General features: G+C 35.8%; 1 protein-coding gene across 1 annotated transcript in view; it reads right to left on the bottom strand.

The window, feature by feature from the left end:
• The window catches only part of LOC134213681 (CUGBP Elav-like family member 1), a 495491-nt gene that overhangs the window by 398949 nt on the left and 75694 nt on the right, over window positions 1-20848 (bottom strand). The window contains exon 3 of the mRNA XM_062692950.1: window positions 8507-8589. Within this exon, the coding sequence (XP_062548934.1) occupies window positions 8507-8589 (83 nt within the window). The remainder of the gene's footprint in view (window positions 1-8506; window positions 8590-20848) is intronic.

Below are 20848 nucleotides of genomic sequence, written 5' to 3' on the forward strand. Positions count from 1 at the left end.
GTAAAAATGTTATACAATATGGGCCCCAGTATGCTGCCTTGGGGGACACCAGCCGTTACAGGTAATCAATCGGATTTGGAATTCTGATAGTTTACATCAGTTTAATGATGTACATAGGAAAATTAAAATTCATCAATTTTACAATCAAACCTTCATGCCAATTACTGTCAAATGCTTTCTCTATATCAAGAAGAGCAACTCCAGTCGAATAACCTTCAGATTTGTTGAGCCGAATTGAATTGTTAACTCTTAATAACTGATGGGTGGTTGAATGCCCATGGCGAAAACCAAATTGCTCATCAGCAAAAATAGAATTGTCATTAATATGAACCATCATTCTATTTTAAATAATCGTTTCAAACAGTTTGCTTATTGAAGAAAGCAAACTGATTGGGCGATAACTAGAAGCCTTAGCTGGATTTTTGGCCGGCTTCAAAATTGGAACAACTTTGGCGTTTTTCCATTTATCTGGGAAGTATACCAATTGAAAACATTTGTTGAATAAATTAACCAAAATGAATAAAGAGCTCTCAGAAACTTTTTCGATAAGTATGTATGAAAATACCATAATCACCCGGGGCTTTCATATTTTTTAATTTTCTGGTAATAGATCTCACTTCATCCAAATTAGTTCCCAACGAAGGGTCAAAAACATTCTCTTGATTGAGAATGTCTTCAAAGCTCCGTGTAACCTGATCCTCAATTGGACTAGTGAGACCTAGACTAAAATTATGAGCACTCTCGAACTGCTGAGTAAGTTTTTGAGCCTTTTCGCCATTTGTTAATAAAATTTTATTTCCCTCTTTGAGCTTCAAGAAGGGTTTCAAAATAGTCTAATATGCTAATTTTTCGAATAGTGATCGGTCGGAACCTCTAAATATTTTTCAGAAAGTTTCATTGTTCTATGGAAATGCTCCAATGCCATTCCCTATCATTTTAACTTAATTAGTGTGTTTTTTTAATTATAAACTGAGCTCAACACAGATAGATTCCCTATCATCTGAGCATGACGCACCAGAACTTTTCGAACATCGTATATTTTACGTCACCACGCCCTCCTACTTATAGAAGCTTAATTTTAAGAAAGGGCAAGATCCTCTATGAACATTGATAACTTTAATATCCATTTTCCCTCAATTCTCTTCACGACAAGCACTGCCTCTACTGCGGCTGTAACACATGTTGAAGATCATATTCATTAGGACCAAAACGAGCCTCCATCACCGGGAGCGACAAAGGACGAGGACGAACGAGAAATTTTTAATATAGAATACATACACTCTGGGCTGCCTGATGAAACAAAGTGAACTGTGTGGAGCAGTGGCAGGCTCTGTGATGTTTGAGTTGTAGTCGCTGTCTGTCTTCCTATAGGACATACATTTCGATTGATCTGGAGCTGGCAGCAGCGTTTGGAAAATAGCAGACAACGCGCAGAGTCATATCCGCACTGTGGAAAAGCTCGCGAGATGTGAAAAACTTTAGTCGCCTAACTATAGTCTGGCGGATATAATGATGGGACGTCCAAAACGACCACATGCTAGAAGAGAACTTTTTAAAAGTTTACAAAATTAAAAAATGCAACAGTTTTGAGGTTGTTTTAAAAAGTCATATCACCAAATAGGACAGTTTTCTATCCGCCAGGCTCCAGTAAACGACTAGATTGAAAACGGGACTGACTGACAGAGAAGGGGAATGATATTTGTCGAAAAGGATCAATACATCGAGTCGCTCTCGTGTTGGAAGCGTTGAGCCGGAGAAAATATCAAAGTGAAGCGGGAAAAACAAGAGTAAACAATCTCCTCCCCACCACCACAGGAAATGTTTGATATTTTTACTTCTGATACCAAGGCAGAAGAAGTTGGGCGGCATCCAGTGTGGTGACGGTGGCAGGAGGAAAACTTTTCAATATTTGCTGTTTAATAATGACATGAAATATGTTTCTTTATGCCCCGTCAACCGCGCAAGGTTCAACTACACCTCAGCTTCGGTTGGGCGCGCACCTGGGCCGAAAGAACGACGCGATGGTACCTCGCAGCAAAATGAAAAAAAAAAACGGATCAAGTCGCGTGATGTTCCAACGGTCGTTGTTGGCCCTTTTGTTGCACACTTAGAAACCATTTCGACGAGCTTTCTTCTCACCGGTTATGGGTTGCTTTTGCAGATACGGACACGGAGTGCTTTTAGCACCAGTAGCAGTGAGGCTCTCCGACGGCAACAAAGTTGTCATTTTAGAACCGATCGTTAAGCAAGAGTTGGGTAAGAATGTACAAAAGATAATCAAGTGAGCTCCCCGCGAAAGAGTTGGGCTGCATATTAGGTTGTCCCATCAGCGTCGGCGATGTAAAAAATTAACGAACGGCTACAATATTTATTGAGTGATGATATAAAAATCGATAATCTTGAATTATTGAATGCTTCTTCCAATCAATCGGGGAACGATGTCGAGCGACACAAAGAAGTATCTATGTTCTGATTTGGCGAGCAAATTAAATAAGCGCATGCAAGACAGATGTTTGCGAAACTGAAACGAATACGCCTTTATTTTACGTCGTTGGACTTTATAAATTCTTCTTCTTAACTTTAGGGCACATTCGGAAAAAATCCCGTAGAAATTTAAATTACTCAAGATTTTCAAATTCTTTTCGATTTCTGGAGTACATCCATTCAAATATCTAAAGGAACAGCTCGAAAAAAAAAAATCCAAATTCGAAAAATCATTCGTGATTTTTTTTTACTAAATTCATTAGAATTTTCTGAAGGTTTCCATTCCTATTTCTAGAGGAAATTCAATCGAATCTTCCAAGGGAATTCTATCGAATTTTCTTTCTCATTGGTATTTCCCGAGAAAATTTATTCGTAACTTGTTGAACGTAACCGACCTTGCTCAGGAAATTCAAATGAATTTATCGAAAAATTTGAATAATTTCCATCGTGAAATTAGAGTGGATTTCTTAGGAAAGTTCGAATAATTTTCCTCGGGAAATTCGAATGAACTTCCTTGGGAAATTTAAATAAATTTGCTCGAGAATTTCAAATGAATTTCCTCGGAAACCTGAATGGATGTCCTCCTTCATTCGAATTTCCCCGAAAAATTTATTCGAATTTCCCGAGGAAATTCATTCGAATTTCCCGAGGAAATTCATTCGAACCTCCCGTAGAAATTCATTCGAACTTCCCAAAGAAATTCATTCGAATTTCCCGAGGAAATTCATACGAATTTCCCGAGGAAATTCATTCGAATTTCCTGAGGAAGTTCATTCGTATTTCCCGAGGAAATTCATTCGAATTTCCCGAGGAATTTCATTCGAATTTCCAGAGTAAATTTATTCGAATTTCCCGAGGAAATTCATTCGAATTTCCCGAAGAAGTTCATTCGAATTTCCCGATGAAATTCATTCGAATTTCCCGAGGAATTTCATTCGAATTTCCAGAGGAAATTCATTCGAATTTCCCGAGGAAATTCATTCGAATTTCCCGAGGAAATTCATTCGAATTTCCCGAGGAAATTCATTCGAATTTCCCAAGGAAATTCATTCGAATTTCCCAAGGAAATTCATTCGAATTTCTCAAGGAAATTCATTCAAATTTCCCAAGGAAATTCATTCGAATTTCCCGAGAAAATTTATTCGAATTTTCCAAGTGAATTCACTCGAATTTCCCGAAGAAGTTCGCTCGAATTTCCCGAAGAAATTCACTCGAATTTTCCGAGGAAGGTAACTCGAATTTCCCGAGGAAATTCATTCGCATTTCCCGAGAAAGTTCACTCGAATTTCCCGAAGCAATTCATTCGAATTGCCAAAGGAAAATCATTTGAATTTCCCGAAGAAATTCATTCGAATTTCACGGGGAAATTCATTCCAATTTCCTGAGGAAATTCATTCGAATTTCCTGAGGAAATTCATTCGAATTTCCTGAGGAAATTCATTCGAATTTCCTGAGGAAATTCATTCGAATTTCGAGAAATTCATCTGAATTTCCCGAGGAAATTCATTCGAATTTCGAGGAAATTCATTCGAATTTCGAGGAAATTCATTCGAATTTCGAGAAATTCATCTCAATTTCGAAATTCATCTGAATTTCGAGGAAATTCATTCGAATTTCGAGAAATTCATTCAATTTCCCGAGGAAATTCATTCAATTTCGAGGAAATTCATTCGAATTTCGAGGAAATTCATTCGAATTTCCTGAGGAAATTCATTCAATTTCCTGAGGAAATTCATTCGAATTTCGAGAATTCATTCCAATTTCGAGGAAATTCATTCGAATTTCGAGGAAATTCATTCGAATTTCCGAGGAAATTCATTCAATTTCGAGGAAATTCATTCAATTTCCTGAGGAAATTCATTCGAATTTCGAGGAAATTCATTCGAATTTCCTGAGGAAATTCATTCGAATTTCCTGAGAAATTCATTCGAATTTCCGAGGAAATTCATTCAATTTCCAAGGAAATTCATCTCAATTTCCTGAGAAATTCATTCGAATTTCCCAAGGAAATTCATTCGAATTTCCCAAGGAAATTCATTCGAATTTCCCAAGGAAATTCATTCGAATTTCCAAGGAAATTCATTCGAATTTCCCAGGAAATTCATTCAATTTCCCAAGGAAATTCATTCGAATTTCCCAAGGAAATTCATCTGAATTTCCAGAAATTCATTCGAATTTCCCAAGGAAATTCATTCGAATTTCCTGAGAAATTCATTCGAATTTCCTGAGGAAATTCATTCAATTTCCTGAGGAAATTCATTCGAATTTCCTGAGGAAATTCATTCGAATTTCCGAGGAAATTCATTCGAATTTCCGAGGAAATTCATTCAATTTCCCGAGGAAATTCATTCCAATTTCCCGAGAAATTCATTCAATTTCCTGAGGAAATTCATTCGAATTTCCTGAGAAATTCATTCGAATTTCGAGGAAATTCATTCGAATTTCCCGAGGAAATTCATTCGAATTTCCTGAGGAAATTCATTCAATTTCCTGAGGAAATTCATTCGAATTTCTGAGAAATTCATTCGAATTTCCTGAGGAAATTCATTCGAATTTCCTGAGGAAATTCATTCGAATTTCGAGGAAATTCATTCGAATTTCCTGAGGAAATTCATTCCAATTTCGAGGAAATTCATTCGAATTTCGAGAAATTCATTCCAATTTCGAGAAATTCATTCGAATTTCGAGGAAATTCATTCGAATTTCCTGAGGAATTCATTCAAATTTCGAGGAAATTCATTCGAATTTCCGAGGAAATTCATTCAATTTCCTGAGAAATTCATTCCAATTTCCCGAGGAAATTCATTCAATTTCGAAATTCATTCCTGAATTCGAATTCATTCAATTTCCGAGAAATTCATTCAATTTCGAGAAATTCATTCGAATTTCCCGAGGAAATTCATTCGAATTTCGAGAAATTCATTCAATTTCGAGGAAATTCATTCCAATTTCGAGGAATTCATTCCAATTTCGAGGAAATTCATTCAATTTCGAGGAATTCATTCATTCGAAATTCATTCCAATTTCGAGGAAATTCATTCAATTTCGAGGAAATTCATTCAATTTCCGAGAAATTCATTCAATTTCCTGAGGAAATTCATTCGAATTTCGAGGAAATTCATTCGAATTTCCGAGAAATTCATTCCGAATTTCGAGAAATTCATTCGAATTTCGAGGAAATTCATTCGAATTTCGAGGAAATTCATTCGAATTTCCTGAGGAAATTCATTCGAATTTCCGAGAAATTCATTCCAATTTCCCAGGAAATTCATTCGAATTTCGAGGAAATTCATTCGAATTTCCCGAGGAAATTCATTCAATTTCCCGAGGAAATTCATTCGAATTTCCTGAGGAAATTCATTCGAATTTCCTGAGGAAATTCATTCGAATTTCCTGTAGGAAATTCATTCAATTTCCGAGGAAATTCATTCGAATTTCGAGGAAATTCATTCGAATTTCCCGAGGAAATTCAATCGAATTTCCCGAGAAATTCATTCAATTTCGAGGAAATTCATTCGAATTTCCCGAGGAAATTCATTCGAATTTCCTGAGAAATTCATTCGAATTTTCGAGGAAATTCATTCGAATTTCCCGAGGAAATTCATTCAATTTCGAGGAAATTCATTCGAATTTCGAGGAAATTCTTTCAATTTCCGAATTCTCTTTCGAGGAAATTCTTTCAATTCGAGGAAATTCATTCGAATTTCCTGAGGAAATTCATTCGAATTTCGAGGAAATTCATTCAATTTCCCGAGGAAATTCATTCAATTTCAGAGGAAATTCATTCAATTTCAGAGGAAATTCATCTGAATTCTCAGAGGAAATTCATTCGAATTTCCTGAGGAATTTCATTCGAATTTCCTCGAGGAAATTCATTCGAATTTCGAGGAAATTCATCTGAATTTCGAGGAAATTCATTCCAATTTCGAGGAAATTCATTCTGAATTTCCCAGGAAATTCATTCCAATTTCGAGGAAATTCATTCGAATTTCCTGAGAAATTCATTCGAATTTCGAGGAAATTCATTCGAATTTCGAGGAAATTCATTCAATTCGAGGAAATTCATTCGAATTCCGAGGAAATTCATTCGAATTTCGAGGAAATTCATTTCAATTCCCCGAGGAAATTCATTCGAATTCTCGAGGAAATTCATTCGAATTTCCCAAGGAAATTCATTCAATTTCAAGGAAATTCATTCGAATTTCTCAAGGAAATTCATTCGAATTTCCCGAGGAAATTCATTCGAATTTCCCGAGGAAATTCATTCGAATTTCCCGAGGAAATTCATTCGAATTTCCCGAGGAAATTCATTCGAATTTCCAGAGGAAATTCATTCGAATTTCCTGAGGAAATTCATTCGAATTTCCTGAGGAAATTCATTCAAAATTCGAATGAATTTTCTCAGGAGATTCGAATGAATTTCTTCGGGAAATTCGAATGAATTTCTTCGGGAAACTCGAATGAATTTCCTCGGGAAATTCGAATGAATTTCCTTGGAAAATTCGAATGAATTTTCTTGGGAAATTCGAATGAATTTCCTTGGGAAATTCGAATAAATTTCCTTAGGATATTCGAATGAATTTCCTTGGGAAATTCGAATGAATTTCCTTGGGAAATTCGAATGAATTTCCTTGGGAAATTCGAATGAATTTCCTTGGGAAATTCGAATGAATTTCCTTGGGAAATTCGAATGAATTTCCTTGGGAAATTCGAATGAATTTCCTTGGGAAATTCGAATGAATTTCCTTGGGAAATTCGAATAATTTCCTGGGGATATTCGAATGAATTTCCTTGAAATTCGAATGAATTTCCTTGGGAAATTCGAATGAATTTCCTTGGCAAATTCGAATGAATTTCCTTGGGATATTCGAACGGATTTCCTTGGGAATGAATTTCCTTGGGAAATTCGAATGAATTTCCTTGGGAAATTCGAATGAATTTCCTTGGGAAATTGAATGAATTTCCTGGGAAATTGAATGAATTTCAGGGAAATTCGGAATGAATTTCCATGAAATTCGAATGAATTTCCTTGAAATGAATGAATTTCTTGGGAAATTCGAATGAATTTCCTTGGGAAATTCGAATGAATTTCCTTGGGAAATTCGAATGAATTTCCTTGGGAAATTCGAATGAATTTCCTTGGGGAATTCAAATGAATTTCCACGGGAAATTTGAATGAATTTCCACGGGAAATTTTAATGAATTTCCTTGGGAAATTCGAATGAATTTCCACGGGAAATTCGAATGAATTTCCTCGGGAATTTCGAATGAATTTCCTCATTAAATTCGAATGAATTTCCTCGGGAAATTCAAATGAATTTCCTCGGGAAATTCAAATGAATTTCCACGGGAAATTCGAATGAATTTCCACGGAAAATTCGAATGAATTTCCACGGAAAATTCGAATGAATTTCCACTGGAAATTCGAATGAATTTCCATGGGAAATTCGAATGAATTTCCACGGGAAATTCGAATGAATTTCCTCGGGTAATTTGAATGAATTTCCTCGGGAAATTCTAATGAATTTTCTCGGGAAATTCGAATGAATTTCCTCGGGAATTTCGAATGAATTTCCTCAGGAATTTCGAATGAATTTCCTCGAGAAATTCGAATGAATTTCCTCGGGAAATTCGAATGAATTTTCTCGGGAAACTCGAATGAACAACAATTAATACCGGTAAAAAGTATTTCAATAAAAGAATAAACAGAGTTTCAGATTTCAAGTTAAATAATTTTATTATAAATTTCAAGTTGACATTTTTTATTTATAAAACCAGAGGGAGGGCGAAATACAATTTAAAAAGAAATTGTTGTATGAGTATGGATATTTAATTATTAACAACTGGTCTGTTCAGGAAAATTTTGTTTGTTTTTATGTCGTTATAAAATTTTCTTTGACAGTAGTCAAGAAATTTTTGAATTAAAAATAACTTTGAATAAATTCTATTAGTATCAACATCTAAACGTAAACTCATACAAAGTAAAGAGACTCAAACACACCCCCAGGACAGAAAAACTTACCCCCACAAGCGTCTTGATGTTGTGCAGCGCATCCTGGGCCTTGAGGGCCGCTTTTCTCGTGTAAAACGTCACAAAACAGCACCCTGCAAAGAAGACGAAAACAAAGAAGAAAAAGCACGATAAAGCATTGCACACACGACACACAACGGATAATAAATGTTTCGTTCGATAGTGTGGGTTTGTATCCCTCGATTGCACATTGATTCGATTCCGATGATATCCGCGAAGAAGAGCACAACAAAGTTTTCACATTAGGACTAACGACAAAGGAGGGAAACATTAGAACGCAGAAAAAAAGGGACACAAATCCAACAATGAATAATTGAGCGAATTGTTGTTTTCCAGCTCAGGGCTCATCATCATTATTATCGTCGTCGCTGTACAAATAATAGAACAAGAACACTCATTACTGCCCATCAGGCGACAATATTGCGGCCCAGATACAAACCAACATCTACATTTAGAAGAGTAATGATAGATGGGAAAAAATCGATCCTTTGTGTCTGCCGGCGAGGCTAATCCTTACACTTTTCCCCCCGGAGTTGTGTGCGACCCACATAGTGGAACGTGACCAGTGCGGACAGATGATGGATTATGATGTCTTCAAATAGTGACAAGTGCACACTTACACGAGAGAGCACGTGGATATCTGGACATGGCAGTGCTATATTCCTGCTTCCGGTGAGTGAATTACTATCTATTTTTTAATACATTTTCTGCGAATTCCGCAGGTAAAGCACCGGACCCCAGGTAGGAGGTGAGCCGAGTGAAGTGTGTCCCCAGCATGCACTTCCTGTCAACATGGTTGGGATCCCTTTTGTCCACACAGAGCTCAGCGTGACATCATAGCATATTCTGCCTTGGCAAACAGTAACGGAACTGTTTTGTCATTTTTCAATAAGGACTACGGCAATGTTGAATGGCACCCCCCTCTGTAGTGGACAGCACGGAAAGCGATGATGTTGATGAAGCTGCCGTGATTGACGAGGGATGTAGGTTTTGTCGTAAAGAACTCGAATCGGGACGGACCGGAAATTACAAAGATTTTATCTTGACAGCAGGAAGTCCGCCGCGGGGCTTCACCGGATTGAGACCGTATGATTATTGGTTTGTTCGACTTAGAATTCAGGTTTTATTGCCGGTCCCTCCTGGCTGATGACAGTTTGTAAATGGATTCATTGCTGAAAATGGGCCGATTTCTATTCTGGTTCATACTGCGAAACAAATTTGATTTTTTGTTTTTGATTTGAACGTGAATAGATGCGATAAAATTATATTGCTTTGGAAAAATGATATTGACGGAGAAATATTCACTTGTCATACGACGAGTTTGTACCATCCCATTTAATTCCACCACTTAATTGTACCTTGACAGATACATATTTCGACCTCAACAGTAAGGTCGTCTTCAGTGTCTCGTACTTTACTCGACTTGACGAGAAAAATTATCATTTGATTCCTCACAAGGATTTTATCTGGATTTTCATAAAAAAATTAAATAATTTTACTTCAGAGAATGATTGTCGCTGTCGATAGGGAGGAAGAAAAAAATTCATACGATTTGACTGCTCTGTACCCCATGTTTCAGACAGCAGAACGAAGGGAACCGAAGCGACAATCTTTGTATGTAGTTTATAACCTTTTTTTTGGTTTCTTACATCATTTTCGACTTAACATGCGTATAAACGCATTGAATAATTGATATTTATTACTGGAAGCAACTTTCCCTGAATTTTGTGGGCTTTGTAATTTTTCATTGAGGGTTTACTTCTGTTTAACAAAAGTTATCTCTGCTCTATAACGTTTTAAAAGGCTTTATATGGGTTAACATTAACGAGGTTCAGCACTAATAACAGTCACAGCGATTGCTTTTTCGGTAAACTACAAGTCACTCCGGCATAAAGAATATTTCTTCCAATCTCTCATTTATTTTAATTTCTCATTCCTCATTCTCATTCTCTCTGAACGCTAAACAATGCGACGTAAATAAAATTATAAACGTGCTACGACAATGTATAGACAGATTAATTAGTTACTTTACTTCTGCAGACTTTCAAAAATTATCAGTATCGCTTTTTAGAATTAGGAGAATTATAAATAACATGATAACGCCAACGCATTAAACGTTTTTCCTATCGATTACGAATTATTTACAAATTGAAAAAGGAACTTAAATGTAGGCAGCACGATGTGGCTAGACATTATTGTGTAGAGAGGTAGTATTTATTTAGTTATTTAGTTATGTTGTTCGAGCATTTTGTGCTGAACAATAGTATCGATCAAGAATAGTATCAAGAAACATTACGATTCCCAGGTAGGTGTTTCGTAAAAGTGAAACGATTCACACCGGCGCAGTGATGTCTAGACGAAAAACAATAGTTGGCAATCCCAATTTTATTTTCTATTGTATTGGACTAATCAGGAGTGAATTAAACGGCTGATTATTATTCAGTGTTGTGCAAGATAATTGGGACATTTTGTTTGGTAATTATCGCAAGCATAATGTAAAGGCGTTCAAATAGTTCCAATCATACGCGAGGAGAAGTGGATGAACGCTGTCATCAGAGGAAAAGTAGAATCACTGAAATTTAACACGGCAAGGTATAGCCAATGGAATTGAAAATAATTTTAAAAATTACAAACAGATATTTTTATGAAAATGATTTATTGGGCGGGATTAGAAATTCAATTAAGATTAAAAGTAGTACCATCTCCGGAATCATTTCAAGAAAAAACTTCATTGTCACTAACAACCAAATTAATATATGTATAATGTAGATAATCAAAATTCTAACCTCATGCTATAAATTATTTATAAATAAATTTTATTTTGAAATTTTGAAAATTATTTTGAAAGCTGCATTCCATACCTCGCTTTGAAATTTTTTTCATGATTCTACTTTTTCTTTTAATGACAGAATTCATTTTTCATAAATTTGTCTCGATTTGCGACGAATATTTGAATATTTCACTTGAATTATCAATTTCCAACTCACGTGGAATCAAATTTCTACATTTGTTTTTCCCATGGGGCCGCACTAATTACGTAGGCACTTAGGGGGGATGGTGCTTAACATTTTCTTAGATTCCATATAAATAAAAAATGAACCGTCTAAGACGAATTAAGTACTGTCCATTTAATTCCACCAGTTAATTGTCGTTATCTTTGCAGATACGTATTTCGACCACAACTGTGTGGTCGTCTTCAGTGTCTTGTACTTGACTCGACTTAGTCGAGTCAATTACAAGACATCTAATTTGACCACAGTTATGATATATCTGCAAAGATAACGACAATTAACTGGTGGAATTAAATGGACAGTACTTAATTCGTCTTAGACGGTTTAATACATTCCACTAAACGAGCTTAATATATTTTTCTGAATAAAAAATGATTTGTATGGGAAAAATCTTACATGGGGGGAGGGAATTTTATAAAACCCAGAAAAGTTGCTTACGTAATTAGTGTACGGCCCCTATATCAAAGATTTTTTATCGTATAGAAGGAAAATTTATTCGAATATTTAATGGAAATTTATTCAAATTTCCACCGAAAATTAATTTAAATTTCGCAAGGAAAATCATTTGAAATCCCGAACAAAATTCATTCTAATTTCCAACCAAAATTCATTCGATTTTCCAACAAAAATTGATTCTAATTTCCTAGGGAAGATCCATAAAGTACGTCACGCAAAAAATGACGATTTTCAACCCCCCCTCCCCCCCTCGTCACACTTTTTGTATTAAACCTCTCAAATTTTTGTATGAGTCGTCACGTTTCTCGGAACCCCCCCTCCCCCCTAAGAGCGTGACGTACTTTGTGGATGGCCCCCTACGGAAATTCTTTTGAATTTCTAACCGGAATGCAATCGACTAGTCAACAGAAATTCACTTGAATTCCCAAAAAAAAATCATTTGAATTCCCAACGGAAATTCATTCGAATTTCCAACCGAAATTCATTCCAATTTGAAATTCAATCGAATTTCCAACGGAAAATAATTACACTTTCCAGCGAAAGTTCATTCGAATTTCGAAAGGAAATTCATTCGAACTTCGAAAGGAAATTCATTCGAATTTCGAAAGGAAATTCATTAGAATTTCCAACCGAAAATCATTCGAATTTCCAACTGAAATTCGAAAGAATCTCCAACGCAAATTCATTGGAATTACCAACGGAAATTCACTCCGAATTCCAACAAAAATTCATTCGAAAGTTCAACGGAAATTCATACGAAATTCGAACAGAAATATATTCGAAATTCCAACGGAAATTCATTCGAATTTCCAACAGAAATTCATTCGAATTTCCAACAGAAATTCATTCGAATTTCCAACAGAAATTCATTCGAGTTTCCAACGGAAATTCATTTGAATTACCTACGGAAATTCATTCGAATTACCAACGGAATTTACAACTGAAGTTCTTTCGGATTTCCAGAGGAAATTCATTTGAATTTCAAACGGAAATTCATTTGAATTTCCAACGCAAATTCATTGGAATTACCAACAGAAATTTACTCCGAATTCGAACGGAAATTCATTCGAAAGTGCAACGGAAATTCATTTGAAATTCCAACGGAAATTCATTCGAAATTCCAACGGAAATTCATTCGAAATTCCAACGGAAATTCATTCGAATTTCCAACGGAAATTCATTTGAATTTCCAACTAAAATCAATTCGAATTTCCAACGAAAATTCATTCGAATTTCCAACGGAAATTCATTCGAATTTCCAACGGAAATTCATTCGAATTTCCAAAGAAAATTCATTCAAAATTCCAACGGAAATTCATTCGAAATTCCAACGGAAATTCATTTGAAATTCCAACGGAAATCAATTCGAATTTCCAACGGAAATTCATTCGAATTTCCAACGAAAATTCATTAGAATTTTCAACGGAAATTCATTCGAATTTCCAACGGAAATTCATTCGAATTTCCAACGGAAATTCATTCGAATTTCCAACGAAAATTCATTCGAATTTCCAAAGAAAATTCATTCGAATTTCCAACGGAAATTCATTCGAATTTCCACGGAAATTAATTCGAATTTCCAACGGAAATTCATTCGAATTTCCAACGGAAATTCATTCGAATTTCCAACGGAAATTCATTCGAATTTCCAACGGAAATTCATTCAAATTTCCAACGGAAATTCATTCAAATTTCCAACGGAAATTCGTTCGAATATTCAACGGAAATTCTTTCGAATTTCCAACGAAAACTCATTCGAATTTCCAACGGAAATTCATTCGAATTTCCAACAGAAATTCATTAGAGTTTCCAACGGAAATTCATTCGAATTTCCAACGGAAATTCATTCGAAATTCCAACGGAAATTCATTCGAATTTCCAACGGGAATTCATTCGAATTTCCAAAGGAAATTCATTCAAATTTCCAACGGAAATTCATTCGAATTTCCAACGGATATTCATTCGAATTTCCAACGGAAATTCATTCGAATTTCCAACGGAAATTCATTCGAATTTCCAACGGAAATTCATTCGAATTTCCAACGGAAATTCATTTGAATTTCCAACGGAAATTCATTCGAATTTCCAACGGAAATTCATTCGAATTTCCAACGGAAATTCATTCGAATTTCCAACGGAAATTCATTCGAATTTCCAAAGAAAATTCATTCAAAATTCCAACGGAAATTCATTTGAAATTCCAACGGAAATCAATTCGAATTTCCAACGGAAATTCATTCGAATTTCCAACGAAAATTCATTAGAATTTTCAACGGAAATTCATTCGAATTTCCAACGGAAATTCATTCGAATTTCCAACGGAAATTCATTCGAATTTCCAACGGAAATTCATTCGAATTTCCAACGAAAATTCATTCGAATTTCCAAAGAAAATTCATATTATCCAACGGAAATTAATTCGAATTTCCACGGAAATTAATTCGAATTTCCAACAGAAATTCATTCGAATTTCCAACGGAAATTCATTCGAATTTCCAACGGAAATTCATTTAAATTTCCAACGGAAATTCATTCAAATTTCCAACGGAAATTCGTTCGAATATTCAACGGAAATTCTTTCGAATTTCCAACGAAAACTCATTCGAATTTCCAACGGAAATTCATTCGAATTTCCAAAAGAAATTCATTCGAGTTTCCAACGGAAATTCATTCGAATTTCCAACGGAAATTCATTCGAAATTCCAACGGAAATTCATTCGAATTTCCAACGGGAATTCATTCGAATTTCCAACGGAAATTCATTCAAATTTCCAACGGAAATTCATTCGAATTTCCAACGGATATTCATTCGAATTTCCAACGGAAATTCATTCGAATTTCCAACGGAAATTCATTCGAATTTCCAACGGAAATTCATTCGAATTTCCAACGGAAATTCATTCAATTTCAACGGAAATTCATTCGAATTTCCAACGGAAATTCATTCGAATTTCCAACGGAAATTCATTCGAATTTCCAACGGAAATTCATTCGAATTTCCAACGGAAATTCATTCGAATTTCCAACGGAAAATCAAACGAATTTCCAAAGGAAATTCATTCGAATTTTCAACGGAAATTCATTCGAATTTCCAACGGAAATTCATTCGAATTCCCAACGGAAAATCATTCGAATTTCCAACGGAAATTCATTCGATTTCCCAACGGAAAATCATTCGAATTCTCAACGGAAATTCATTCGAAATTCCAACGGAAATTCATTCGAATTTCCAACGGAAATCAATTCGAATTTCCAACGGAAATACATTCGAATTTCCAACGGAAATTCATTCGAATTTCCACGGGAAATTCATTCGAATTTCCACGGGAAATTCATTCGAATTTCCAACGGAAATTCATTCTAATTTCCAACGGAAATTCATTCGAATTTCCAACGGAAATTCATTCGAATTTCCAACGGAAATTCATTCGAATTTCCAACGGAAATTCATTCAATTTCAACGGAAATTCATTCAATTTCCAACGGAAATTCATTCAATTTCCAAACGAAAATTCATTCGAATTTCCAACGGAAATTCATTCGAATTTCCAACGGAAATTCATTCGAATTTCCAACGGAAATTCATTCGAATTTCCAACGGAAATTCATTCGAATTTCCAACGGAAATTCATTTGAATTTCCAACGGAAATTCATTCCAATTTCTAACGGAAATTCATTCGAATTTCTAACGGAAATTCATTCGAATTTCCAACGGAAATTCATTCGATTTTCCAACGGAAATTCATTCGAATTTCCAACGGAAATTCATTCGAATTTCCAACGGAAATTCATTAGAATTTCCAACGGAAATTCATCCGAATTTCCAACGGAAATTCATTCGAAGTTCAAACGGAAATTCATTTTAATTTCCAACGGAAATTCATTAGAATTTCCAACGAAAATTCATTCGAATTTCCAATGCAAATTCATTCGAATTTCCAACGGAAATTCATTTGATATCCCAACGGAAATTCATTCGAATTTCCAACGGAAGTTTATTCAAATTTCCAACGGAAACTCATTCAGTTTTCCACGGAAATTCATTCGAATTTCCAACGAAAATTCATTCGAATTTCCAATGGGAATTCATTCGAATTTCCAACGAAAATTCATTCGAATTTAAAAGGGAATTCATTGGAATTTCCAAGGGACGTTCATTCGAATTTACAACCAAAATTCATTCGAATTTACAACCAAAATTCATTCGAATTTCCAACGGAAAATCATTCGAATTTCCAACGGAAATTCATTCGAATTTCAACGGAAATTCATTCGAATTTCAACGGAAATTCATTCGAATTTCCAACGGAAATTCAATCGAATTTCCAAAGGAAATTCATTCGAATTTCCAACGGAAATTCATTCGAATTTCCAACGGAAATTCATTCCAATTTCTAACGGAAATTCATTCGAATTTCCAACGGAAATTCATTCGAATTTCCAACGGAAATTCATTCGAATTTCTAACGGAAATTCATTCGAATTTCCAACGGAAATTCATTCGAATTTCTAACGGAAATTCATTCGAATTTCCAACGGAAATTCATTCGAATTTCCAACGGAAATTCATTCGAAGTTCAAACGGAAATTCATTTTAATTTCCAACGGAAATTCATTAGAATTTCCAACGAAAATTCATTCGAATTTCCAATGCAAATTCATTCGAATTTCCAACGGAAATTCATTTGATATCCCAACGGAAATTCATTCGAATTTCCAACGGAAGTTTATTCAAATTTCCAACGGAAACTCATTCAGTTTTCCACGGAAATTCATTCGAATTTCCAACGAAAATTCATTCGAATTTCCAATGGGAATTCATTCGAATTTCCAACGAAAATTCATTCGAATTTCCAAAGGGAATTCATTGGAATTTCCAAAGGACGTTCATTCGAATTTACAACCAAAATTCATTCGAATTTCCAACGGAAAATCATTCGAATTTCCAACGGAAATTCATTCGAATTTCAACGGAAATTCATTCGAATTTCAACGGAAATTCATTTGAATTTCCAACGGAAATTCATTTGAATTTCCAACGGAAATCCACCTGAATTTCCAACGGAAATTCACTTGAATTTCCAACGGAAATTCATTTGAATTTCCAACGGAAATTCATTTGAATTTCCAACGAAAATTCATTTGAATTTCCTACGGAAATTCATTCGAATTTCCAACGGAAATTCATTCGAATTTCCAACGGAAATTCATTCGAATTTCCAACGGAAACTCATTCGAATTTCCAACGGAAATTCATTCGAATTTCCAACGGAATTCATTCGAATTTCCAACGGAAATTCATTCGAATTTCCAACGGAAATTCATTCGAATTTCCAACGGAAAATCATTCGAATTTCCAACGGAAATTCATTCGAATCTCCAACGGAAATTCATTCGAATTTCCAAAGGAAGTTCATTCGAATTTCCAACGGAAATTCATTCGAACTTCCAACGGAAATTCATTCGAATTCTCAACGGAAATTCATTCGAATTTCCAACGGAAATTCATTCGAATTTCCAACTGAAACTCATTCGAATTTCCAACTGAAACTCATTCGAATTTCCAACTGAAATTCATTCGAATTTCCAACGGAAATCCTTTTTAATTTCCAACGGAAATTTATTCGAATTTCCAACGGAAATTCATTCGAATTTCCAACGGAAATTCATTCGAATTTCCATAGGACGTTCATTCGAATTTACAACCAAAATTCAATCGACTTTACAACTGAAACTCATTCGAATTACCAACGGAGAATCATTCGAATTTCCAAATAAAATTCATTAAAATTTTTGACGGAAAGGAATTCGAATTTCCAACGGAAATTCATCTGAGTTTCCAATTGAAATTCATTGCAGCTTTCAGCGAAAATCCATTAGATGTTCCAACGTAAATTAGTCCGATTCACCAATAGGAGTTCATTCGAATTTTTAACGAATTCATCTAAATTTTCAACAGAATTTCGTTCAAATTTCCGACGGAAAATCATTTAAATTTCCAAAGAAAACTTATTCGAATTTTCCACGAAAGTTTATTCGAATTTTCAGGGTAGTAATTTTTTCGAATTTTTAACTGTAGTTCATTCAAATTTTTATCGAAAATTTATCCAAATTTACAACCGAAATTCATTTTTTTAATTTCCAATCGAATTTCATTCCAATTCCCAACGGAAATTCATTCGAGCTTCCAACGAAGAATTATCTGAATTACAAAAAAAAAAATCGATTTTTTTACGAAAATTCATTCGCAATTCCAACGGAGTATAATTTGAATTTCCAACGGAAGATCATTTTCATTTCCAACGGATATTGATTTGTATGTCAAACGGAAATTGTTTCGTGAAATTTTCTATAAAAGATAAAAATTTATTTTTTCTGTAACAGCATTATTTTGTTCAGGATGCTGTTTTTCTTTGTTGATGTGTTCAAATTTAAAAGCTATGATACCATCTTTGGACAATAACGATCACGTCAAACATTTTCTTAGCAACGAACTTTTTTCGAAATGGTTCCCCAATTCCCATTCCCCAATATCTGCTTATCCTGTTAATATCAAGATAGGGATAGGCACCGCATGTGTTACTTTAAAGGACTTGTTATTTATTAAAATTTCTATTAGAAATTCTTTGGAGGACTTAAATGAAAATAATTTGAGTTTAAATGCTTTCTACACCGAGTATCAATGATAGAGGAAAAACATCAAACATCAAACTTGAAAGCTTTTCTGTATTTTATGTGCGGCTGCATTTTCAGTTTTTTTTTCTCAGATAAAAGTTTGTGTGGAATGTGCATATCGCTTAAATGTTTAGTGTACATAATAAAAAAAAACATGCTCGGTTCCAAAATATAATTTCCTACAGTAGCAAGGTATTTCTCTTTCATATACGATCGTTAGTGATGATTTGAACTTCCCCAAGAGGTAGGAAATTGCCCTTTCAACGTTCTAAGGAAAAATGACAGACAATGCAACTGCCAACCTATGAATAACTTATAAACCCCGCTGCAGAACACATGAAATCGAACTTTCCTTCGTCGGTGCAACCATGCCGTGCGATGAACCTGCGGAAGAAAATTGCTGTCTTTTCGTAGGAACTTGCCTCCACCGCAACGTCTTCCCGGGCATTCTCTCGAAAAATAATTTCGACGTTGTTTGCCATTAGAACGGAACATCCGGAACGGTGCACGTCAATAAGTTTGAATTATTCAACCACAAGCATGAACGAATATGCCCCGGGCGTCCTGGTGGCTGTGGTGGCCATCAGCCGTTTGGCAGCTTCGGAAACCATGACAAAGAACACTGCACCACATCCGTGACTGAAGAGAATAATTGAGGCTTGAGGTAAATAATTGATGCCCAAAGCAGCACTAGCTTCCAAGAAGGTAATTATAAATGATTCCCAAAGGTAACCCTGCGGTCTCTCGTTCGGTTTCAGGAAAAGTTTTGTCGTTCGTTATAGTTTTTCTGTCAAGGTGTTCCGGTATCAAATATTGAATGGATTCTTTCGAAACCAGTTTTCTCGGTAGCCGTAAAAACTAACCGAGCGTGGAGAATGGCACATTATGGTCCCTTACCTTCGAAAAGGACACCGGAAGTCCCACGTGGCTAACAGTCCATTCAAATGCGATACCCAGATGGCATTAACCAAATCCCCAGTCCGAAACCACTCAACCCCATGAGGAAGATAATCTCAATGGTTCCCTCGTTTGTCCTCGGATCAGTCCATTTTTCACCACATGATGAAGCCACAGATCAAAAGCTCATCACATTTCGTTCAGAAAAACGGACTGAAACTTTTAATGATATCGTTAGCAATCCATTTTCCATCCAATTTATCTCACTCAATGAATGTGTGTGCGTTGTTCTGGATTCGGAGTGTGTGCACATACGGACTGTCGATCCCCGTCCCTGCAATTATTATCATTCGAAAGTCATTTATTTTCCCAATCAGAATCAACATCATCATATTTATTTTTCTTTCGACCGCCCCAGCAGAGACAAACAATGGTCTCTGCATGTGACAAATATCGACGTCGAACCAGCAGAGCCATCACCATCATGTCCAGGAGAACGATAGTGGCTCAATTAGATCCATCCGAACCAATCCCTGCTGCCGATTCTGAGCCCGAGATGGATTTCGAGGCTCGAAATCCACTTTGGAATCTCGGAGCATTATCGTAGTGAAACTATTGTCTTTTCACTTTGGACGACTCCTTCTTCGGCTTGGGTGGAAACCCTCGGAACTTCACACCCCAGCAGACTGATGCGAAAAGACAAGCCAAATCCCTTGATTCCTCTCTATACGGTCGAACGAAAGAGTTCCTCACGTTGTTGCTGTATATAGCCCAATCGAACTGATACAGAGAAACCTTTATTCCTTTTTGATCAGACGAGAATGCGTCGTGCTGTCGGGAAAACCGAAAGGATATACATTTCCAATAGCAGGGTGTGTTGTGGTATGTCGTAAACCTGCTGGCTCTGTTGTGTACTTTGTGTAACCAAGCGATGGTGAAAACAAAAGCATCCACATGCAGAGAGAAAGGATGTGGATGAGCTACCGGACTGTCCGTTACAATTTTCTTGTCTCTTATCGCAAGTAGGTACCTCACCGGATGGACTCGAACAACCAGGCAGGGGTTGTTGCTTCGTATACGGTTTGCACCGACTACAAATATGGACTTCTTCGTGCTGAACGGGCGCAAACGGGACGGCCCTCCGTTCGGTCGGAGCCAAATGTCAGCGTCCTGGTGCCCGATGCTTTGTGGCTAATTAAGCGACTAATCTGTTCGACGAAGGATTAATTCTTACTTCGACACGGGACGGTATATTCCGTTGACCGTCTGCGTAATCCTCGTTCGTTGAGATTG

Source organism: Armigeres subalbatus, chromosome 2 (assembly GCF_024139115.2).
Source record: "Armigeres subalbatus isolate Guangzhou_Male chromosome 2, GZ_Asu_2, whole genome shotgun sequence".
NCBI lineage: Eukaryota > Metazoa > Arthropoda > Insecta > Diptera > Culicidae > Armigeres > Armigeres subalbatus.